This window comes from Cyprinus carpio, chromosome A7, assembly GCF_018340385.1.
Source record: "Cyprinus carpio isolate SPL01 chromosome A7, ASM1834038v1, whole genome shotgun sequence".
Classification (NCBI taxonomy): domain Eukaryota; kingdom Metazoa; phylum Chordata; class Actinopteri; order Cypriniformes; family Cyprinidae; genus Cyprinus; species Cyprinus carpio.
In genome coordinates, this window is record NC_056578.1 from 20,139,008 (window position 1) to 20,163,678 (window position 24,671).

At 38.1% G+C, this 24,671-nt stretch overlaps 1 protein-coding gene across 7 annotated transcripts in view; it reads left to right on the forward strand.

The window, feature by feature from the left end:
• Positions 1-24,671, forward strand: part of LOC109107674 (FH1/FH2 domain-containing protein 1-like) — a 46,301-nt gene that overhangs the window by 19,588 nt on the left and 2,042 nt on the right. The window contains exons 4-26 of one of the 7 annotated variants that reach the window (XM_042760273.1): positions 235-302; positions 1,022-1,127; positions 1,443-1,537; positions 3,028-3,139; positions 3,299-3,393; positions 3,496-3,639; positions 8,541-8,730; positions 8,889-9,045; positions 10,625-10,729; positions 12,107-12,199; positions 12,891-12,914; positions 13,657-13,701; positions 14,881-15,029; positions 16,452-16,544; positions 18,561-19,444; positions 19,972-20,127; positions 20,535-20,717; positions 21,687-21,806; positions 22,193-22,354; positions 22,630-22,820; positions 23,017-23,209; positions 24,028-24,196; positions 24,595-24,636. In XM_042760273.1, coding sequence (XP_042616207.1) covers positions 235-302; positions 1,022-1,127; positions 1,443-1,537; positions 3,028-3,139; positions 3,299-3,393; positions 3,496-3,639; positions 8,541-8,730; positions 8,889-9,045; positions 10,625-10,729; positions 12,107-12,199; positions 12,891-12,914; positions 13,657-13,701; positions 14,881-15,029; positions 16,452-16,544; positions 18,561-19,444; positions 19,972-20,127; positions 20,535-20,717; positions 21,687-21,806; positions 22,193-22,354; positions 22,630-22,820; positions 23,017-23,209; positions 24,028-24,196; positions 24,595-24,636 — 3,576 coding nt within the window. The remainder of the gene's footprint in view (positions 1-234; positions 303-1,021; positions 1,128-1,442; positions 1,538-3,027; positions 3,140-3,298; positions 3,394-3,495; positions 3,640-8,540; positions 8,731-8,888; positions 9,046-10,624; positions 10,730-12,106; positions 12,200-12,890; positions 12,915-13,656; positions 13,702-14,880; positions 15,030-16,451; positions 16,545-18,560; positions 19,445-19,971; positions 20,128-20,534; positions 20,718-21,686; positions 21,807-22,192; positions 22,355-22,629; positions 22,821-23,016; positions 23,210-24,027; positions 24,197-24,594; positions 24,637-24,671) is intronic. The other 6 variants (XM_042760274.1, XM_042760276.1, XM_042760277.1 and 3 more) reach the window with 6 other exon arrangements.

A 24,671-nucleotide genomic window follows, 5' to 3' on the forward strand; every position in this document is an offset into this window, starting at 1 on the left:
ACAGGTAAAATCTAGCTAGCTAGCTAGTGAATTACACTAAATTGAAGATTGTGACTTAGTCATGCTGTGAACTTTAATCTTTATGTCAGTAGGTATCTTGATAAGTGTGTGTTTAAGTGCTCTTTGAGAATGTGTCACTGCAATAATACAAATTTTTGTCTCATAGATTCAAGTATTGATGCTCTTGTCTATTGACTGAATAACCTGTTTTTTCTCCTTTTCTCTGTCTTATAGAGAAGTTGTATAATTCCCATGGTCCTGAGCTTCGGCGGTCCTTGTTTTCTTTAAAGCAACTCTTTCAGGTAAGATCCTGAAAAACACACAACAGGTTTTTAAGAGGGAAAAAGCTAAACGTGAGTGAGTTCGATAAGGACGGTGGGATGTTACAGATACTGAGAGTCAGAGCAGGACAGAGAACAGAATGAGTGACAAAAACATGACGTCTCTTCCACGTACTGTTACATTGGGCTCTAAATTTAGCCTAAATTGTGAGGAAAAATAAGCACAAAATTCAGTCTTGAGGAAGTGTCCCACAACAGAACAAAGCAATACTGATACAATCTACCTTTACACTATTAGTATTTATTGCTTCTGGAACCCATGTTAAGTTTTAATATAATATAAGAAAATGAAATAAGATATAGATGATATAAAATATGCTATTCATTATTACATATAGATCATACTGTATGTATAATATACTGTGTTATAATGTAACTAGTTATGATCGACAGTTTGCTATTTGAGAATAGTATGCCAGAAGCTTGTGTAGCACTGAGATTTTACTAATTTTATTAAATATATAGGCATGCAGAGTGGCCATTGAAAATATTTAAGTCAGTCTTCAGTGTCACATGATCCTTCAGAAATCATTCTAATATTTTTATTTTCTCATTAATGATTTCTCATTAATAACAATGTTAAAAATGGTTGTGCTGCTTAGTATTTTTGTGGAAATTGCAATATTTTTTTTTACAGTTGTGCACAGCGGCAGATCTTAATTCTCTTTTATATTGCACAGGATGATAAGGACTTGGTTCCAGAATTTGTCATCTCTGAGGGTCTGACGTGTTTCATTAAAGTGGGTGCTGAGGCAGATCATAACTACCAGAACTACATCCTCAGAGGTCTGTTCTCAACACTGTGTCTTTACTGGAGCATATGCAGCACTGCTGCATGTCTCCATTAAAAATGTTTAACATCGTTAGCAGGGTTATTGATGACTCTTTCATTAATCATTAACATGACATGACTTTGAAAGATGTGTGAATATGTATCAGTCTAGAGTTTCTAAAATCATTCTAATATGATGTATTTATTATGCACGAACACCACACATCTTGCATGCAGGATTTTACATATTTTTGGCCAAGTAGGCCATCTGTAACAGGAAGTTTATACTGACCAGAAGTAGACTAGCAAACATGCTGTCCTGTTCCCAGCTCTCAGTCAGATCATGCTGTTTGTGGATGGAATGAACGGTGTTGTAAACCACAACGAGACTGTACAGTGGCTGTACACACTGACTGGCAGCCTGGTGAGTGACGGCAACACACACATACCTCAGCAACTGTATACACTGACCATAATACAGTATTATTTATGTTAGGATCATGTTCCATCAGTGGTTGTGTATTAATGCACCTTGACATTTTAATACCACAACATGCCAACCGAATTAAGAGTCAATAGATTAATGTTCAAATTTGAATGTATGTGATAAGGGCTGGATGGGGGCTGGATTACATTTACTGTACATTAACTCATCAAGCAAGTGCTTTTCTGCTAAATTATCCAAAGCAACTTACAGCATAGTGCTCACAACACCAAGGTCATGGGTTTGATTCTTGGGTAATGCATGAACTGACTTGCTGTATACATTGAAGCCGCTTTGGCTTAAAGAGTCTGCCAAATGTATAAATTAAAAAAAAGAAATAAAATAAAATAAAATAAATGCAGTTCAGCAAAAAAATTAGTTCATCCTAAGGCAATTTAAAATTAGAAAAATTATAAATCAAGTATTTTGATCTTCACTCACAACCTTCTCTTCTAATTATTAAAGTTAAATATATGTGACCCTGGGTCACAAATCCAGTCTTAAGTCGCTGGCGTAGATTTGTAGCAATAGCCAAAAATACATTGTATGGGTCAAAATTATAGAAGTTTATTTTATGCCAAAAATTATTAGGATATTAAGTAAAGATCATGTTGCATTAAGATATTTTGTAAATTTCATACTGTAAATATATTAAAACTTAATTATTGATTAATAATATGCGTTGCTAATTTGAACAACTATAAAGGCAATTTTCTCAAATATTGACCTATCCTAACAAACCATACATCAATGGAAAGCTTAGTTATTCTTGTTTATTTTCAGATGGTGTATAAATCTCAATTTCGAAAAATTGACCTTTATGACTGGTTTTGTGGTCCAGGGTCACATATTACTCTTGTGGGAGAATGGTTTGCCAAATCCTCCACAGAAATATTTATTACAAGTTACTTGATATTGAAATGACTATAATAAACTGGCTGGGGCTGTTGTGCAACCATTTCAAGTTTGGGCCATTGCCCCTTTGAGTTTGCATCTTTAAAAATTTAAAATATGTCTGTATAGTTTTGGAAGTGTCTTTATGTAAAATTAGTGTGAATCTGTTGTCATGAGATTTGTCACTATTTACTGTAATGGATTCAGTCATCTTGAGCATTAGTTTGAGGTCATATCCTTCTGCATGATATCAAAGAGGAAGTGAAAATGTGAATGAGTAATCAAGTAACTATCAGAAATAAAACCTGAACCAGACTTTGTTTTTTCTACAAAATACAAAATACTAGTGGTAAGTTATTGTATTAATGTTGAAGATGCATGTTTATTTTGTCATTACATAACATTGTGTGCAGAACTTGAATGCATTAAAAAGTTTATAACTGAGCCTTATTGAGGTTTGATGCTGCCATCTTCTGTAAGAGGGCAGTAAATACTGCCTCTTTATAGCCTGTTTTTCTCTTTCTCTTTCTCTTCAGTCTCGGCTGGTTGTGAAGACAGCTCTGAAGTTACTGATAGTGTTTGTGGAATACACTGAGTCCAACAGTCCACTGCTTATTCAAGCTGTCACCATTGTGGATGGGAAGAGAGGTTAAACACATTTAAACATTCTCTCATTACACTGATATTCTGAATCCATCATGTGCCATTAATTTTTTTTTTTTCTGTCATTATCATCACAATACAAATGTTTTTTGTTGTTGTTTTTACATTTTCAAGAGAGCTTAGGGTGTACTTTGTCTCTTTCAGGAGTAAAGCCTTGGACGTATCTAACAGATATCCTGTCAGAGAAGAATGGATCAGACACAGAGCTGCTCATCTACACCATGACCCTCATCAACAAGGTAAAACACAGATTAGATATACCAATCTACAACCGTGATCCACATCAGCGCAGTGCTAAGCCTCAGTGTCCATGATATGGATTTCTCCCTCTGGCCTCCCAGACTCTGGCTGCGCTTCCTGATCAGGACTCATTTTATGATGTGACTGACTGTTTGGAGCAGCTAGGAATGGAAAGCATAGTCCAGAAACGTATGACTAGCAGCGGCACCGAGGGTGACCTTAAACAGCAGTTCATAATTTATGAGGTAAGCTCCCAGTACACCTCAAACACTCCATATTTCAGACATATACATGATTGTTCAAAATGTGGTGTCGGTATGTATTTTTTTCATAACGATTATAACTTCTGGTTGGTGCTGCGGATGGCAGCCATGGTTTGTTGGTCCTTGGTACTTGTACTCTTTTTGTTTGTTTGTCCTGTCTTAAGCAATATTTTTCAGATCAGCTTTACTAGGAACGAACTCCTGGACATCAGAAATAGCACACCAACTAACTTTCTGCCGACATTTGAGCATTAGATGTTTTACTGGACATTTTAGTCGGTGGATCTGCGTTTCTATACAAGCGCTCCAGGCGATGCAAGAGAGGGAAGCGCGCCGGCGCGCTCGTTAAATTCTGTCAGCGCCGATTTAGGATGCGGCTGCCGAGCATTCATCTGGCGAACTACTGCGACTCCTCACACGCACAAACAAGGACTTTTTAAAATTTCGGTGCGCTCTGCATCACAGAAACCTGGCTGAACGGAGCCATACCAGACAGAGCATTACATCTAACAGGCTTCCAGCTGTTCAGAGCAGACTGCGTCACCGAGTCGTCGGGAAAACTAGAGGCGGTGGATTGTTTTTATATTAATGAAGGCTGGTGTACAGATGTGACAGTTTTAAAGAAGATGTGCTGCCCAAACTTGGAAGCTTTCTTCATTAACTGCAAGCCTTTTTATTCACCGCAGGAGTTTTCATCATTTATTCTGGTGAGTGTGTACATTCAGCCTGACGCGCGTGTGAGCGCCGCGCTAGAACTGTTGGCCGATCAGATCACACACACAGAACAATGTTATCCGGACTCTTTCATTATCGTTCTCTGTGATTTTATAAAGCTAATCTCACCCGTGAACTGCATAAATATAGACAGAACATCACATGCCCCACCAGAGACAGCAATATACTGGATCACTGCTACACTGTTTTAAAGGATGCATACCACTCTGTCCCCAGAGCAGCGCTGGGACTCTCTGATCACTGTTTGGTTCACCTTCTACCAGCCTACAGGCAGAAACTCAAATCTGCCAAGCCTGTAGTAAAAACTGTAAAGAGATGGACTGCTGAAGCAGAGCAAGATTTACAGGCCTGCTTTGAACTTACTGATTGGAGTGTTTTTGAGGCTGCAGCTACTGATGTGGATGAGCTTACTGACACCGTGACATTCTACATCAGTTTCTGTGAGGACATGTGTGTTCCCACCAGGACTTATTTAACTTTTAACAACGGCAAACCTTGGTTCAGTGCAAAACTCAAACAGTTTGCCAGGCCAAAGAGGACGCCTACAGGAGTGGGGACAAAGACTTGTACAAACAGGCCAAATACACACTGAATAGGGAGATAAGAGTGGCAAAGTTAAACTATTCTGAAAAGCTAAAAAAAAAAACGGCTTTCAAGGAATGACTCTACATCAGTGTGGAATGGCCTAAAAGCCATCACCAGTTACAAGACCCCATCCCCCAGCAATGAATCCAATCAACAACTGGCTGAAGGTTTGAAAAACAAAAGCCTGGTCTGGCACCCCACACCCACTCCGACCATCTCACAGCACAGCCATTAACACCCTCCCCACTATTTTTTCTTAGCCTGTACTCAAGATTTGTGAAGAGGATGTACACAAACTCTTCAGGAAGCAGAAGACAACGAAAGCCAAAGGCCCAGATGGTGTCTCTCCAGCCTGCCTGAAAACCTGTGCTGTCCAGCTATCATCCATCTTCACACTGATCTTCAACAGATCCCTGGAGCTGTGTGAAGTCCCCTCCTGCTTCAGAGGCTCCACCATCATCCCTGTACCCAAGAAACCAAAAATCACAGGACTTAATGACTACGGACCTGTTGCTTTAACATCTGTGGTCATGAAGTCATTTGATAGACTGGTATTGGCCTACTTGAAGGACATTACTGGACCCTTGCTGGACCCCCTGCAGTTTGCTTACTGAGCAAACAGGTCTGTGGATGATGCAGACAATATGGGATTGCACTATATCCTTCAACATCTGGACAAACCATGGACTTATGCAAGGATCTTGTTTGTGGACTTCGGCACCGCTTTCAACACCATCATCCCGGACACCCTTCAGAATAAACTGACCCAGCTCTCTGTACCCACCTCTGTCTGTAAGTGGATCACCAGCTTTCTGACAGACAGGCAGCAGCTAGTGAGGCTGGGAAAACTCACATTCAACACATGCACCATCAGCACCGGAGCTCCTCAGGGCTATGTTCTCTCCCCACTGCTCTTCTCCCTCTACACAAATGACTGCACCTCCACTGACCCCTCTGTCAAACTCCTGAAGATTGCAGATGACACTACAGTCATCGGCCTCATCCAGGACAGCGATGAGTCTGCTTACAGACAAGAGTAGGTGGCTGTCTGGCGCAGTCAAAACAACCTGGAGCTGAACACGCTCAAAACTGTGAAGATGATCGTGGACTTCAGGAGAAACCACCCTGAACTCCCCCACGGACCATCATGAACAGCACTGTGACTGCAGTGGAGGCATTCAGGTTCCTGGGCACCACTATCTCTCAGGACCTGAAGTGGGACATTCACATTGATTTTTTTTTGAGTGTTTATTAGTATTCATTTGTCATGCGTGTCTCATCAGTAACGCCAGTTCCGTGATTAGCGGTAAATGTCTGTCACCTATTTTCAAACGGGAGCGGCAGTTAATACACAGAGCCGTAGTTCACTGACAAGCTACGCAATATTCTGTTCATAACTGAGATTAATCGCATTCGATTATGAACACGATATTGCTTAGCTTGTCAGTGAACTACGGCTCTGTGTATTAACTGCCGCTCCCGTTTTGAAAACAGGTGACAGACATTTACCGCTAATCACGGAACCGGCTTTACTGATGAGACACGCATGGCAAATGCATGCGATTAATCGTGCAGCCCTACATTGAATCCATTGTGAAAAAGGCCCAGCAGAGGTTGTACTTCCCTCGTCAGCTGAAAAAGTTTAACCTGCCACAGGCACAGATGACACAGTTTTAGTCAGCTATTATTGAGTCGGTTCTGTGCTCTTCTATAACTGTCTGCTTTGGGTCAGCCAGCAAATCAGATATAAGAAGACTACTACGGACTGTTAGGACAGCAGAAAGGATCATTGGTGTGCACCTGTCCAGCTTTCAGGACTTGTACAACTCCAGGGTGAAGAAACAGGAAGATAACATCATCAAAGACCCCTCTCACCCCAGACACAACCTGTTTGCACTTCTCGCCTCAGACGCTACAGATCTCTGTGCACTAGAACATCTAGGCATAAAAACTGTTTTCCCCCCATGCCATCTCCAGCTTAAACAGCTGACATATGAATCATTACCTGTGTTCTGTAATTCTTTTCCGTAAATCATTCTACATCTTTAATTATTGCCTTTCTCAAGCATTATGTAAATACATATGGATATCTCTTTATTTATACTGTTCTATGTTGAGTAAAAATGCACAAATCTGTACATAAATCAATCTACTGTTCCAGATTCATACACATTATTTATTGCTAAGTCTTACTAATTTTATTTAATTTTTATTTTTCATTTTTTTTCTGTTTTCATGTCAGATGTGTATGTATGCATTTATGTATGTATGTAACAGGAGCACCTTAAAAAAACAACAACAACCAGTTCCTCGTGTGTTTGCGCACACCTGGCGAATAAAGCTAATTCAGATTCTCATTTTGATTTTTCAAATAAAGAAATTATTACTTTGATACTAATACTTTGATCAAATTAATTTGATCAAAAGTTGACCGTAAAAGCATTTTATCATGTTATAAAATATTTATATTTCAAATAAATTATTCTTTTGAATATTCTGTTAATCATATAATCCTTAAAAAAAATTATATTAAAGTCACCATGAAATCAAAATTTTAAATTCTTAATTTTTAATGGAATACTGCAGTGTTATTATAAATAATTTATCTGTGCACTTCATAATTTTTTTTTTAATTCATGTGGCAAAAACGTTAACCTCCCCTCCCCCTCAAAACGACTTCTCTCCTCTTCCAGTCACGGGGTATGGCGCAAGGGCAGAGCTAGTGACGTGAGGGTAAACCACTGTCTATGGGGTAAACGCTGGGGGAAAAACTGAAGCTGATGCTTCACCTTATAGAAATCAATGCATTGACCAGTGCTGATGCAAGCCATGGGGGAGTACACTTCCCTTAAAAGTTGAAAGGATATTAGGATATTTCCACATTACTCTTAGGACATTGCAAACCTTTTTTTTTATGAATATGACTTAACCTCTCTCTCTCTCTCTCTCTCTCGGCTGTTAGGCATGTTTTGTGCCATTGATTGTCCTTGTCATCATCTTCCTCAAAAAATAAAACATTTCTTCATGTTAGGGTGTCGCCGGTGAATCCAGTGGAGAAAAATCCCCTCACAACTAACTGCAAACTGGCATTCAGATCTGCCTCCATTTTGTTAGCAACACCCCAATTTCCAACAATCCAATCTATTACCGAAGGATGAAATCAAGTCCCGCCCTTTCATTTCAAATTCCGTTTCAATCGGATAGACGTCACAGTAAAGAAAAAAAGACAATCCTTCCATTTCATGCCGACTTTAATAAGAAATGTCTCTTGAGCGCCAAAACAGTCAGCATATTAGAATGATTTTTGAAGAATCGAGATATTTAAGACTAATAGCTGGTAAAAATTCAGCTTCAGGAATACATGTTAAAATGACATGTTTAATTATATGAAAATAGAAAACAGTTATTTTATATTGTAATAATATTACACAATTGTCTTGCATAGACTGACCTGATGGATTTAACCGCTGATTAGAGAACCCGCTTTACTGACGAGATGCACATCAATTATCGGCCCATATTTATCGTGCATCCCTAATTTCTGTGTTTTGTATATTATGTAGAATGCCCTCAAGTATGAAGATGGTGAGATCGATGAAGGGGCACCAAATGTCCGTAAAGACCGAAGGAAACTGACACCCACCGAGCAGGAGGGCAGGAAGAGCCGGCGGTCATCTTCTCACAATCTTACAGATAGTTACTTTCGTCCAGCTTCCCCAACTGTATCAGTCTCTTCTAACAGCCCTACCCCAGGTATCTTCAATGCAGTCTCTCTCCATCCCCTGTCCTTGTACCTTGTGCTATCCACTGAAGGGCCTGTCTCGCACATTCAGCATCTGCACATTGTCCTTTCAGATCCTACGTTAAAAGATTAGAGCATTCACACTTCACTTGCACCTTTTGTGTTTCAGAGGTGATGCGTACATCCTCCCCTCAGCTGTCAGATTCCTCTTATTCTCCTGTTTCTGGCAGTCCTCTGTTGACCAGTCCCTCATCTACGAGCTTAAGCTCACCCACGGTGACTAATGGAGCAGAGTCTGCAGCCCCTTCTGAGCAAGAACACAACTTGTGAGTATTAACAGTTTGTTGTGTTTGTATGCATTCTTACACATTCATAAACAGATCATATACTTGGAATATGTTTTGTATTACTAAGCTTCTCCATAATCAAACAGCAAAAAACAGTAAGGATATATTGAAGGACTTTCATACGGCAATGGAATGTTTCTCCACTGTGTGGCAGCGTAACATAAGCAGACCTTTCAGTGTGAGACTCGTGACACTGTAGGAAAGAACTCTTTCATATAGGATGACTTGTAGCTATCACAGATGTGAATCCATTCTGAGATGGATTATTCAAGTTAGGTAATGTGCGCCTTACAAGTTCTCAACCTACAATAACACATGAGTAAATAGCATTACATTCTAGTTACTGTACATGTATGCTTAAAAGCTAGTGAATATCAGTTTAAAGGGATACTCCACCCCAGAATGAAAATTTTGTCATTAATCACTTACCCCCATGTCATTCTAAAACCTGTAAAAGCTCCGTTCGTCTTCGGAACACAATTTAAGATATTTTGGATGAAAACCTGGAGGCTTGAGACTGTCCCATAGACTAAATAAATAGCAGTGTCAAATAAATAGCAGTGTCAAGGTCCATAAAAGGTATGAAAGTCATCTTCAGAATACTCCATCTGCCATCAGACGTGCAATCTGGGTTATATGAAGGGACGGGAACACTTTTTGTAAGCGAAGAAAACAAAAATAACGACTTTATTCAATAATTCCTTTGTCAACGGTCTCCTCTGTGTCTCTTATTATCACCGTATGCTGTGTATGCGCTTCTGTGTCATCCACACCACATGGATGCGCTGTTTCTATGTGTATTTATCTTTGATTTGAAATAAAACAGCGCATCCTTGTGGTCCTAAGTTTTCAGATTGTCATGTGTTTCTGGGTTTTGTAGATGGGGTATGTGAGAAGTTTTGGTTTGCTGCTTCTCCCAGTTTGCCCAAGTCACAATGTGCTATTTCAGGTGTTGCCTTTGGCCCAAGTGAAATGTCTTACTGAGTCAATAGTCCTTGCACATATATGTGGAAATTGAATGTTTTATTTGGGAAGCTTTCTTCTTTGCGTAGCGCTACAGGAATGTTTTCTAGGGTTGGACAGGATGTGTTTGGTCTTAAAGGTCCAGAACTGTGCTCTCTTAATCTTTTATTTTTTATAAGATGTGATCACTTTAATTGCATATGCCTAGTTTTATGCATATGCATAGTAGTACATAAATTGCATCATTTATAAATAAATATATGTAATACATAAATTTCTGAAACATCCATGTTGCATAAATGATCTTTTACTAGGATAAGTTTTTGTAAAGTTTGGTTAACACTGGTGATCATTCACTTTTGTGTATCCTTAATTGTTAACAATTTCTATTCATATCCATTTTCCTCTTCTAATTTAGTACTGCATACTTTCACAATGGCTCTGGGTGGTTGGGACTGTTTCTCTGATTCTTGCTGATGTTTTGGTCCTGTCAACATATTAACCCTCTGTTTGTCCATGTAACCACCATCACTGTTCCTCCTCTTTCTCTCTACTTCTCTTTCCTCCCTCCCACAATTCCTTGGCCATTCACTAGGGGGCGCTCTTTTATGAGTCAGTACATAGCTCACATGGGGATTTCTAGACGGAGGTTAAAAAAGGAGAGGTCTATAACAGAAGAAACCTCACGCATCTCCAGCAGGTCTGTATCACATTTACAACCTTTGACTAATTGTTTGATGTTTGTTGACCTTGTCCTGGCTGCTGATCTGAGGCCAGTTTAGAACTAAAAGTAATCTGGATTTTTGATTTTGTCGGTCAGCAAGCCAGAGTAACTTCAACAATAAATTCATCTCATTTCAAACTTTTCTGAACTAACAATAATTACAACATATAACACTCACGCTCATGTAAAAGTTTTTTTTTAATGTGTATTATTTAATATCTGACAGTTGAAGGTGCATCACAAATATAAAATGTAAACTAGTGGTCAAACAAAACAAGACTACAGAAGCTGATTGTAGCACACTAAAGAAGTCCTGAATGCTGCTTTCTCGAGCAGAACCGCAGAAGAAGCCTCTCGCAGCTTTCTGCTCACTGTAGCCATAAAGTCAGCAAGTCTGTGAAATGATAAATAAAAGTGCTGACTCTAAAGAAGCAGCAGGAGGGTTCAAAGTGATCCATCTGAAAAAAACATCACATATGTTACATTAGCAAACTGAAGTTACAGCTGGCCAACGCTGATAGTTATTTATTAGTTTATGAAAGTATACTGATTAAGTTAGTGATTATATGAATTGGTAGAATTCATGACTGTACTACTACTACTTTTATTATTATTATTGTTATTATTATAGATTTTTTTTTGTAGTAGAAGGACATTAATACTTCAGCAAGGATGCATTAAATTGATCAAAAGTGACAGCAAAGAGTAAAATTGTTACAGAAATTGTTAAAAAATGTTCAATAAAATAAATGCTGTTCTTTTGAACTTTCTATTCATCAGAGAATCCTGAAAATGTATCACTTTTTTTTTCAACAGTAATAATAATAAATATGTCTTGAGTGCAATTTCTGAAGGATCATGTGATGCTGGAGACTTGAGTAATGGTGAAAATTCGGCTTTACCATCACAGGAATAATTAATATTTTAAAATATATTAAAATATAAAAAAAAATTATATTGTAAAATACACAATGCACAATGTCTGTGTTTATTTTTATGGTAGTTTATGTTGAAATTAACATTTACCAAGATTAATAAATGCTGTGAAGTTGTTATTCATTGTTAGTTCATGATATCGAATGCATTAACATATGTTAGCCTTATTGTACTGTTTTTCTTAAAGGAGCTGTATCAGTATTGTATTCATAAGAAAAGCAGAATATGAAAATAAGATGTTGTTTTTTGAAACAAAACAATGTGCCTTCAAATAGTGTATATTGAAGTGGATGGAGAGATGCATTTACCGACATGCACATCCTTTTTGTGTTTGTGTATGTGTGGACGTGATTCACATGGAACTGCCCATACTGTGCTGTAGCATTTAGCTTGCACTAACTAACTGTCTCTCCACAGAGCGTCTTTCACAGAAACAGACTCTCCTCAGGAGGTCCCTTCCCAGACGGCACCAGAGCAGCCCAGCCGGACTGAGGGAAAGCGAGTCTTCAAGTAAGCAAGCAACTGATCCTGTGATAGGAGGAGTGAGGGGAAAGGCAGAGGAAAGAGATGTGAAAGGAGGTGTAGGTATTAGAGAAGGCAGGGCATTTCGGGAAGAACTTGAAGGTCTTGAAGGAGCAAAACAAGGATGAGTTGAATGGCGTAAGCTGTTTTGAACAGTGGGATCTGTGACAAACAATATCTATAGGAATCTACTGCGCTAACTGTGCAATTATAGGAAAATAGGTAAGTTTACAATTTTTGAGGTCTCAAAAAATATGGAATTTATTAAAAGTGATAGTGTTTAGTTAATTGTGCTCTTAACTTATAACTTTAAATATCTGGAATTGCTACACTGAGGATTAGTCCTATTATTTTCCCTCTAATACCTAAGATCAGGTGTGTTTCTTACTTTTATTTTTCTATTTCTACTCAAGTGCTCTTTGCTTGTATTTTTACTTTGTAACAGATTTGCTTTCTTCAGTATGTTCTTTGCCGTTTTTTCTGTTTTTGCCAATTACCTGATTTACCTATCTTGCTTTCTTTCTGTCTCTTTTTGTGTGTATTCTCTGTTTCTGTCTCCCCCTGCATCTTTCACTCCTCTCCTCTCTTCCTCTCATAATATTTGGCACGTCTCCTAATCTCTTCCTCCACTGCTGTGGCGCCCAACATTCCTGCGTTTTGCTTCTCTCTCCTTTTACAGACAGCACCAGGCAGACAGTGTTTGGTGAGTAGCTGCAGTGTGGCCAAAGAATGTGGCTTTTGGAGGTGCTAGCACTTTAAATCATTGTGATGCTTAGTCATTTTGGGGAGACAAAGTCATAGAGGGAGGGATGGAGGAAACAACTGCTAGCTGGAAATTTTAGAATAAATTAAATCGATCCATTATATCTGCCAAAGACTAATCCACAGAAAAATATTCTAACAAAATAAATATGTTTTTATAGATATATTTAATGCATGTTTAACTTTTTAAATTATAATTTTATTTTTCTTTTATTGTTTGCTATGCTACTTGGATATTTATGGTTTCTGACAGTTCTGACATAACATTAGTGCAGAATATTTATCAGAGTTTAGAAGTGAGAGTTACCTTTTTATTGTCATGAATGGACAATAATTCTTTCCTCTGTGGCCTTTTCCCCCTCATTGTCATTCTTTATTTTCTGTTTTCTGTCATGGGAAAAGTAAAGTTCTTCTTTCATCTCAAGTTGCTACTCAAAGATGACTTTATCTCCTGTCTTTTTATGGGCTGCACTCATATCCTCGTTCATGGAAAAATTTGCTATTGTTGAAATTGCCAGAAAAATCCACAAAGCAGTTTTTTTTTCAAAGCTTTAAAAGCCAGATGTGGTTTAATGTGAACAGGTTTTTCTAAAGGTATTTTCCATAGATTTAATGAGACTTATGCAGTGTAGGTAACAAGAGTGATATGGGCAAAGTGTGTAAATTGAAGTGTTTTTCTTCAGTCCAGAGAGTGTGAATAGAGACTTGCCGGTTCTGAGGAATTATGAGTAAGTATACAGCAGCTCTGTATGGTTACAGGCTCTCTTTCTGTAAACATCAGCATGCGGCCAGGTGTTTGGGGGCTAACTCGGCTGCTGCGCTCAGAAACTGAGGCTGTGTGTGAATATTAACCTTTAATTTGGCTATTTATTTTTAATGTAGTATAATTCTTATAATATTAATGTTTTTTCTACATACTGTAGATAGAAGTAACACGTTTTAATGCAGTGGGATTGGGTTTAACAGTTACATTCTTATTTACTGCATTTCTCAGCAAGTTTTAAAAACCAAAAATCGTATAATAGATTTCATCATGAATATGTCATTCATGTGAAGCAGTTTATTCTTGGCACACATGCCTCAGTGTAACTGACAGTTATTCGGGTGGATCACTGTGGGGAGAGCCAATGCTTAATCAAACCTGATCAGCATGGTGGTTATTGAAACCAGTAATCATGCAGAAAATTAGTTTTCTACATTTATCTAAGCTTAGAAGTAAATTATATTGGAAATTGTGGGAAATAATTAATAAGAATAATTTATATGGTGGCGGTGGTGGTGGTGGTGGGCTTTGTTTGACACAGGGCTTTTTAATTGTTTTTAAAGTGCATTTATTTATTATTCCATGTTTCCTTCCTGTACAATATGTGTTGTCTCTTTGGAATATAACTGCACGGTATTGAACAAGTGTGTAATAACATTTAAATATAAATATATATTTTTTTGGTAACACTTTATTTTAAGGTGTCCTTGTTACATGTACTTACTATTATCCTAACAGTTAATTGTGTGTAATTACATGCAAGTAACCCTAAGCCAAACCCTAATCCTAACCCTAACCATACAGTAACATGTAGTTAATTAATATCACTCAGTACTTAAATGTATAATTACACTGTAACAAGGACACCTTGAAATAAAGTGCAACCAAGTTTTTTTTGTTTTGTTTGTTTGTTACTGTACTAAACAGAAGAAAAGTCTGGACAAACTTAAGTATTCAGTTCAGCTTAAGTTTAGTATATGCCTTTGTGATTTGAACTAGTTTATGGTTTCACTGTATTCTGCAACTACTCATTTCAGAGCAGGTGTACTATATATAACTCATCCTCAGAATCAGAACACTTGTGTGTTCCCAACCCTCCATTTACAGCTCAGTAAATGAGTGCTTCTTCTCTGTTGGTTTATAGAGACAATTTCTTGCGTAGTCTGGCTGCATCCCAGTGGGAGAAGAAAAGGAAGTCATATGAGAGACCTTCTCTAAGCGAGAGTGTGGCGTCTGCAGATGTAGAGGCATCTACTGAAGCCGAGCAGCCAGTCTCCAGCTCAACCACTGCAGGTGCTGATACCCTGACCTTCTCCTCCTTACAATGTCAAACTGTTGTGCTTTAAAATATGTGCAGATTTCTTCCTTTTCAACCAGCTGTGTTCCATCTCTCCACCACTCCACTTCTCTTTTTGTTCTGTTGTTCTCTTCCTCTGCGTGTCTTTCTGTCTATCAAGACTCCAGTCATGATCCAACCTCCTAATCTCTGCTTTCCCCTGATCAATGAAGCTTTACTAAACCTGAATGTTTATGAGTGTGTAAGCGCATTTGTGGTAATTCATTTGTCTGTTTGTGTGTGTCCACTGTCATGAAGAATTACAAGCTAGTCTACACTCTGTATGTCAACTCCTTGAGCTTATTGCACATACTGTTAATGGCCAAGTCTGGAATGTGCTCTGATTGTTCTAGAGCAAGTTTGTCATGATTATGTAATGTGTCCTGCTGAGATTCATAACTTTCAGCATTCCAACTGTGATGGTTCTGACTGCTTTTTAGAGCTGCACACTTTTAATTATTGCTTGCATGTGTGTCATCTGGTTTATGCCCAGCATAGATAGGACGTTGCCTAACTTGATTAATGTTGTAAGGTTGAGATGATAATTTTGTGTTCTTCTGGAATCATGGGTCCTGCAGGGCTGAAAGTTGCTAATTAAGTGTCAGAGAGATGATTGATTGTTATGGAAGCAGAAATGATAGTTGCACAATGGCCTTCATGTACGCAACTGCCATTCCACATCATTGTTGCATCTGAGAAGCTATATTTCATCCGCAGTAAATTAAATGCACTAATAAACTACTGTATGCAGTTTATGTAGTTGATACTTCATCCAAAATTGTCATTTCCTCACATAAAATAACTTGGTCTCTTCTGTGGAATACAAAAAAGATACAGTGTTGTTGTTGTTAACGAAAACTTAAACTATTCATAAAACTTTTTTTGTTAACTAGAATAAAGGTATGGTAAAATAAAATAAATATTTAAAATTAGAAATGTTGTCTTGGCAACTAATTGAAATTAAATAAGTTTGTTGAAACACTAAAATATTAAAACTAAAACTGAAATAAAAATAAATACATTTAATATGACAAAAGCACATAACACAACAACTAGAACTTAATGTTTTAAAATGAAAAGAGAAAACATTAAAATAAAAGCTAATTCAAAATAAATAATAAATACCATAATAGTGTATAAATAATACTAAAACAGCACTGTTTCTCAAACCAAAACTGAGAAGATGTGTAAAGTAGTTTAGGAGCAGGGACACGACTGTCTTTTGAATATTAATTGTTTGCTTAATGAGCTGTCACATATTTACAACTGTTATATGAACTTTTGCATGGAATTATATAAAGTTTTTGTATGGTTTAGGCACTGCTAGATCTTTCTATGTGAGATTGTGTTTTTTCAATGTTTTCTATTGTGTCTTGCAGGATCTGTTAGTGGTCCGGAGTCTCAAGGGGTAAACTTGACCAGGCACACCCTGGAGCAGCCAGAGGACACAACAGCAGCCCACAATGAAGCAGGCAAGAGATTCCATTCCCACCACAAAACTCCGTCTCTTTCCTTCATCATGTCATTCATACTGCCTCTCTGCCTGCCTATGACATGAACAAACATTTTGTCTTCCACATACCTAATTCAGAGCTTAGCCAGCAGTCACTCTTCAAGTGCCCCCATTATGCCATTTCGAATATTGCCTTTCATGCAGTGTGTAATGTAGCTGTATGTAGCATGCACGGTAAATAAAGTTATTGTCTCTCAAATAAAATAATCGACTCTGAATCACCTAAATGAGTCGTTAGGAATTAGAATCCCATTTCCATGACACTGGGTAACACATTTGCATAATGCCAGCCTATATTCTACGTTGTCCGGATACAAAAAACTTGAACCACCCTGAAACAGTGTGGCATTTCTGTGTGGAATACATCACATCAAGAAGACGCTGTGTCCTACGCTGTGAAAGTACATTTGTTTTATGTTCACTTCCGTATGATGAGGCTGCAAAGAATCAGCGGTTGACATTCATTTTTTCAACGATACCACAGTAGTAACGTTACAATACCATCTTTTCTCTTTATACATTCTCTCTAGAGCTGTCATTCAGTTTTGGCAATGGGTGTTTCGTTTCCGACACTCGCTGTACGCGGTAGACCAGTAACAAATGACTGGGCCATCTGACCAATCAGAGCAGAGTAGGCTCACGGAAAGGAGGGGTTTAGAGAGACTGAATCTCATTTACGAATCATTGAGAATTGCAGTGAAATTAAATGTATATTATGAGAAAACGAAAGTGTTTTTTGACCTTGCATGCATGTGAACCTGTTGTAGGAGCCTCCCAAAACAATATTAGGAAGGAACCTTCAAAATGGCATAATAGGGGCACTTTAAACAAGAGTTCAGTTGTATTTCCAAACACTTATGTCGAGCAGACATGGCTTTTTAAGTTAATGAGAAACTATTTTCTTCTACTAAGCATTTATTGACCAATAGGTTTCTGCCCATTGAAATTCTCTGACACTGAGCAATAGTCAAGCACTTCTGTGTGAGGGCTTCTTTGGGAAGTCAAGAACTTTATTTCAAGCAGAAATCTTCAAAGTGGAAATGTTTGAGAGTGATTCCATCTCTTCCTCTAGTGGCCGTGTTCCAAATTACACAGCCACCAACAGGCCTTTCGTCCAGCGAGTATAAATTAGCTGAAATAGAGGGCAGAGATGTAAACTGTTTAGATTTGGAGATGGGGATCTCCCCTTTTTTTCGGTTTCCGTTTTGGCTTATTGAGGTTTTAGGCAGTTAGCACTACAATGCTGTTAGACCTCAGCGGAGTTACTGTTGTTCATCTGCACTGGGTTACTGAAACTAGAGGATGGTAGCATGTGGGAACAACATGATCTGTGCTTGCACTGGGCATTTTGAAGGTAGGATGTCTCTTTTAGCCTGCAGCTGTTATTCTGAAATAAAGATTATTGCTTAACTACAGTGCAGATGGCAACACTGTTATACTGAATACTCCATACTTTCTAGGAATTCACAATATAACGATTCTTACCAATATCAATAAGCAGATTTATTTTAATGTTATAACCGAAAACTGATATATGGACAATATAAAAATTCTGTACTATTTTGTGTAGAATTTTAAATAAATGTAAAACACTAAAAACTAAAATCAGTCATTATATATGCTACAAATGATGCTACAAATTACAAGTTAATGAGCATGCGCAATTATATATTCAGTATAATCTATGTATATTTTCAATGTAGCATATTTTTTGTTTGTTTTTTAATACTCATTTATTTTAGACATGTAACAATGTTTATTGTAGTACCACCATAATACACCTTTTCATCTGTAGTCCATTGACTGCAGATGAAGTTTATCTCTGTAGATATTTCTTGGCCAGTCATGTCTATTGTCTATGTTAAATAAAATACTAAATACATAAAAAATATTTTTATTTAAAAAAACACCAGTAATCTATACTGTGTGGTACTGATATATTGTGAATTTTTTTTTATTTTTATGGTTCCTCTAGAGGGTGGTTTGCAGCGTCAGGGCAGTGCAGCGGAACAGCACAACACCCTCTCTAATGACAGGAAGTTCATGTTGGATATGCTCTACTCCAAAAACAACACCTCTGGAGGCCTAAAAAGTCCTAGTCTGGAAAGTGCACTTGAGGGCCATGGGATCACCAGCATGGCCGGACGGCTCTCGAGACTGCAGTCTCACACTTCTCAGCCCACAGAGGACACATCCAGGCGGGCGGAGCTGGAGAGCCTTGAAGGTACTGCTCAGGCCGCTCGCGCCAAGCTAGCAGAGGGACAGAACAAGAAGCTGCATCCACAATTCAGTATTGAAGCGGAGACTCATTCACAGAGTTTAGAAAAGACAATGATGACACCATTATCCAGGGGTAGTCAGGATGCCTGGGAGAAGCTGCAGCCCAGCTCCAGACCCCTGCGGATTAAAGATCTTGACTTCTCCGATCTGATGGAGGAGGAGGATATAGATGTGCTAGATATTGACACTTTTGACACTGGCTTGCCTAATGGAGTGCCTCCACCCCCTCCTCCAATGCCAGGTCTGGGCTCAGCTCCCCCACCGCCGCCACCCCCTCCTCCTCCTGGACCTCCTGGTCTGGCTCCACCCCCTCCTCTTCCATCTCCTGGAGGTTTGAGTGTGCCGCCTCCTCCTCCAGGACTCCTCCCTCTGTCTCCGTCTCAAGGAAATGATCTGGCTTTTCTAAAGAAACGGAAAACAGTCAAGTTGTTCTGGAAGGAGCTCAAGCAGCCTGATAGCCCCAGGAAGTGCAAGTTTGGGCGGGGCACAGTTTGGGCTTCACTTGATAAGGTTGCAGTCGATACAGCTAAGCTGGAGCACCTGTTTGAGTCCAAAGGAAAGGATCTTCCAGTAGCAAAGGTGCGACAGGCAAATTTTTTTTTTCCATGATATAATTTTTTTTAATAAGAATTATTATTATTATTATTATTATTATAAGTTTTTATTTTTACAAATTTATCTTTGCACATTTGTATGCAAATACAGAGAAGGACTACAATCTTCTGCATATTACATACAGGTACAAGTAACAAATAGAGCATATGTATGCCAGACAACACAAACTGGCAAACTTAAGAATAAACTATTCAGAGTTACACAAAAAATTACCATTTACCAGTTTACTAAAGCTATTCATTTCATATTGCATACAACAAACACAGTTTATTCAAAATCTAACGAAAAAAGAAGTTATAAAGTAAGACTTAAAGGTGGCAACCGATGAAGCTGACCTCACATGGAATGGGGACTATTCCAAGGTTTGGAACCTACCACAGAAATAGCATGATCTCCGTCGATTTAAAAATTACTGCGAGGAAATTTTAAAAGCAGTTGATCCATTTTTTTTGCTATATCATGCTATAATGGGTTTTATCCTATTCCTACAGAAAGGTGCTGAGACCAAGAAAGCAGCAATTTTAGTGCTTGATCCTAAGAGGAGCAATGCTATCAACATCGGCATGACTGTTTTGCCTGCTATACATGTCATCAAAAGTGCCATCCTCACCTTTGATGAGTTTGCCATCAGTAAAGAGGGCATTGAGGTAATGTAGCACTAGCATCCACCAGGGGGCAGTAGTAGCTCATTTAATTTGTTTTAAGGGATAGTTCACTCCAAAAAAATGTCACTCCAAAAATTTAAGACCTTTGTTCATCTTCGGAACATAAATTAAGATATTTTTGAAATATCTTAATTTGTGTTCCGAAAATGAACGACGGTTTTACGGGTTCGGAACGACATGAGAATGAGTTATTAATGACAGGATTTTAATTTTTAATTTTCATCCATCCCTTTAAACATTCCCTCATTTATGTATTAAACATAAATATCAGACAATTTATTTCTTTTTCTTTCTTTTTGTAATTCATGTGAAATGAATAAAGATTCAGATGATTAATTTGTACAGTACAAATCTGATGTAAAATATCATCTGCTTCCATCCACCTGTAGAAAATCCTGACCATGACTCCAACAGATGAAGAGAAACAGAAGATTCAGGAGGCGCAGCTGGCTAACCCTGATGTACCGCTGGGTACAGCAGAGCAGTTTCTGCTCACTCTCTCCTCCATCAGTGGCCTTGCGGCCAGATTACAGCTCTGGGCCTTTAAACTTAACTATGAGACCCTGGAGAAGGTCAGAGCCCTATGACAATAAATCCTCTTTTTATACCAAGTTTATACTTAGAATGAAAACCTGTTTCCTCCAGTAGCATAATCATAATAAAGGATCAATGAGCTAAACAGTTATATGTTGCTATATGTTTGGTACTATATGTTAGTACTAGTCTAAGTGAAATTTCCATGCAGAGGTGGGCATTTAATACTCCATAACAGTCCTGTTAAAATATCTGTTTTAATTATCCCTTTCAACTATAAATAACTGTTATCTATTTTCTAAAAAGTAATTGATTCCTGTGATGTTGAGCTGAAATTTCAGCAGCCATTACTTAATATTTTTTGGAAATGAAACTTATTATTATTTCTTTCAAAAACAAAACAAAAGCCTGACCCCAAACGTTTGTTAATGTATTTGTAAGCATATATATATCTATAATATCTATATCTATATATCTGATTCCCACTGTGAAGTCTGATTGGATTGTAAAAGCTGCATTTGAAGTGGTTGTAAAAACTGCTCATATACACACCTAATGAACACCATAAACACCCTAAAGATATACAGGTAATGGATTATATTAAATGGTCAAAGCATTGTTTACCCCATTATAATAAATATATGTAACTGTCTATAGAACGCTGGTGTATTTTGTCATATTGCTGTTTGTGCCAGTGTGCTACAGTATTATGACTACATTGAGACTACTTATTTATTTAGACATTTAAAACACACAGTCAGTCAGTCTCTCACACACAATTTAAGGCTTATTCATAGCCCTGGTGTGTTTCAGTATTTTATTCTGTCTGATCATTATACTCTAGCTCTGAGTAGTGGGAATTTAGTCATTAAGGCTTCTTCAATTGAGTTCTACCGACCATAATTGGTAATGACTTTGTGTTTAGTAAGGCTTTCATTACCAAACATTCATTCACAATCTCTCTCTTTCTCTATCATTCTTCTATCCATCACACATGAATGTTGCAGGAGATTGCAGAGCCTCTTTTTGACCTGAAACTGGGTATGGAACAACTTGCCAAGAACAAAACCTTTAAGCGTATCCTAGCAACACTACTGGCCATTGGAAACTTCCTCAATAGCTCCAGTGTAAGTGCTCCATCTCCTCCGCAGTGAGTCCTAGGAGCAGAGTTACCTTTACAGCACCTGTATTAAGCACATGTGTGCCAGTCTGAAGCTTGATGAACACACGTGATTAGTCAGAGCAGCTCTGTGTGCTAATGTCTTAATCTTTTGCTTTTGTTTGTGGAAGATAAGATATGATCAAGCATGTTTTCTGTGCTGTAGTATGTCATGACCTCTTGAACTCTGCAGTTAATAACTGTTCTGAGCATGATGTCCTTTAATTTGTGCCACTCGATTTAATGAGTAGCTGTCTTAATATGTTTTTCCCACCAGTTGCCAACAAAGCTAATGTAGTAGTTCATTGAACATCACATAATGACTTTAATTGGCACTTCTTGTCTCTCTGGCAGGCTAAGGGCTTTGAGCTCAGTTATTTGGAGAAGGTTACTGAGGTGAAGGATACAGTACACAGGCAGTCTCTGCTTCATCATACCTGCAATTTTGTAGTGGAAAACTACCCAGATACGACAGACCTTTACTCTGAGATCTCATCAATCACACGCTCTGCTAAAGTAAGTGTCTCTGATGCTTCTTTATATGCATTTTTGATTCCTTTGTTCTGTTTGTCTTACCTTTTAGATACAACCATGTTCAACACTATTTATTAATTTTAGGCTTTTATAGTAGCTGTTTTTTTTTCTTCAGCACATCTTGTAAAAGTTGCCATTGTAATTAATGAATAGACTGCTGTGTACATTTTCTGTTCTGTTTCTCTCTTTAAAGGTAACTATGTAAATAACACTGTATATCTTTATAATTTATCACTACCTCCTCTCTTTTCCCACAGGTGGATTTTGAGCAGTTGTCTGAAAACCTTATTCAGTTGGAGAGAAAATGCAAAGCATCTTGGGACAACCTTAAAGTAATGGCCAAACACGAAACTAAATCTAACTTGAAAAACAAAATGACAGAATTTCTGAAGGACTGTACTGAAAGGATCATCATCCTGAAAGTAGTGCACAGACGCATTATTAATAGGTAAGACACACACAAAAAAATAATAAAACTCACTGTAATCCATTTTATAATTCAACATGTTAAACCAAAAGATACCAACTTCATTTGGATGTTTCCCATAAGTTGATGAGCATGAATGACTGTGCCTATTTTTTTTTTTAAATTAGGATGAAGTGGAGCATACTGTATATTAACTTCTACTTCCTTCACACTGCAGGTTTCATTCTTTCTTGCTGTACTTGGGTCAGCCTTCCTACTCAGTGCGGGACACTAAAGTAACTCAGTTCTGTAAGATCATCAGTGAGTTTGCCCTGGAGTACCGCACCACCCAAGAGAGAGTCCTCACCCAGAAACGCAAACGTGCCGTCCACCGGGAGCGCACCAAGACCCGGGGCAAGCTGATCACAGAGGTGAGGAATGGAAGCTCTCGAGGAAAATCATGAACTCTGATTTTATTTCCCTAAACTTATACCATCATGTGTAATGTTTTAGTCCTTTTGATATAATTTTTACAACTATTTTAATTATTACTGGTCATTTACTTCCAATTTATAGTCACGGTCTTAAATTTCCACATATCTTGTAGAATCTGAAGTTAGTAAGTTTAACAAAATAGCAGAAATAATAATGATTATTGATGAAAAATTTATTCTGTGTGATTTTTCCTGGATAAGCCACGGCTTTTATATTTTGTGATCACAAGTCCCGTTTGTCCAGAACTGCCCACTGATCATCAGAAAAATCCTCCAGGAGTGAAATGTTTTTGAATACGATGATTAGAGTAAAGTGTACTTATTTTGTGTGGCTTCTGTAGGGCAGTACTAAATGGGGGAAAAAATATGCTTTTTAAACAAAATAAGAGAAAATATCACATCTTCAATATTTCAGTGCCATCAAGGTCATTGCTAGACAAAACCCAGACCATGGTCCAGAACCACCTCTGAACACAGAATTCTATAAAAATAAAGCATTTAGCTGGCCCAACACGTCACAGGGCCTGGGACAATTTACTCACTTGTCCTCCCACTGAAGACAGCCCTGATCGACATTATGCCACAAATGTTGTCAATACAGCCTAAATGGTATTGAACTCAGATTGTTCATTTGAAGGAATGAACCATTTCATGGCCCCGTCCACAACCCCACTGTAACACCCTCAATCGTCAGTTTAGTAGACTGAGAAAACAACATTACCAATAACTAATTATACTATCTTTTTTCCTCACAGACTGAGAAGTTTTCGGGAGCAGTTCCACAGCTGTCTCTGGAGGACAGCCCATCCCTGGTTTCTTCAACAACAGAATCAGAGCCAGCCCAAGAGGAGCATGAGAACATGAAAAACCTGCTCATCGCCAACACTGACAACAGCAAGCTGCGCAGGAGCCGTGCTGTACGAAGTAAGATACCACAACAATGCAAATCCAGGTGTAGCAGTTTAGACCAGTGTTAGTCCTCCTGCTCGGACCCAACCTTCCTTCAGAATTTAGTTCCATCCCTCCTCTAGCACACCTGGTTTAGAAACATTCATTAGTTGATCCAGATTTGTTTAATTACAGTCACAGAAGTAAAATCTGCAGGAAGGTAGATCTCCAGAAGCAGAACTAAGGACTCCAGTTTCAATTTAAAAAAAAATTCAGTTATCAAACAGATGTAGCTCAGTGTCCTTGTTTTGTTTTTTCTTTTTCATTTTGCCTTTTTAAAATGTCATATATTGCAATTGTTTGGATGATTATGATGATGATGATTACCATTATTATTAAGTTTTGTTGTTTATCAATTTGGGGATCTTTTATAGAGATTCTTACCACTAGTGGTGACACTTCTCCAAGTCATGAAGGTACAGCATTTGGAGCATGGATGTGTGCAACGATA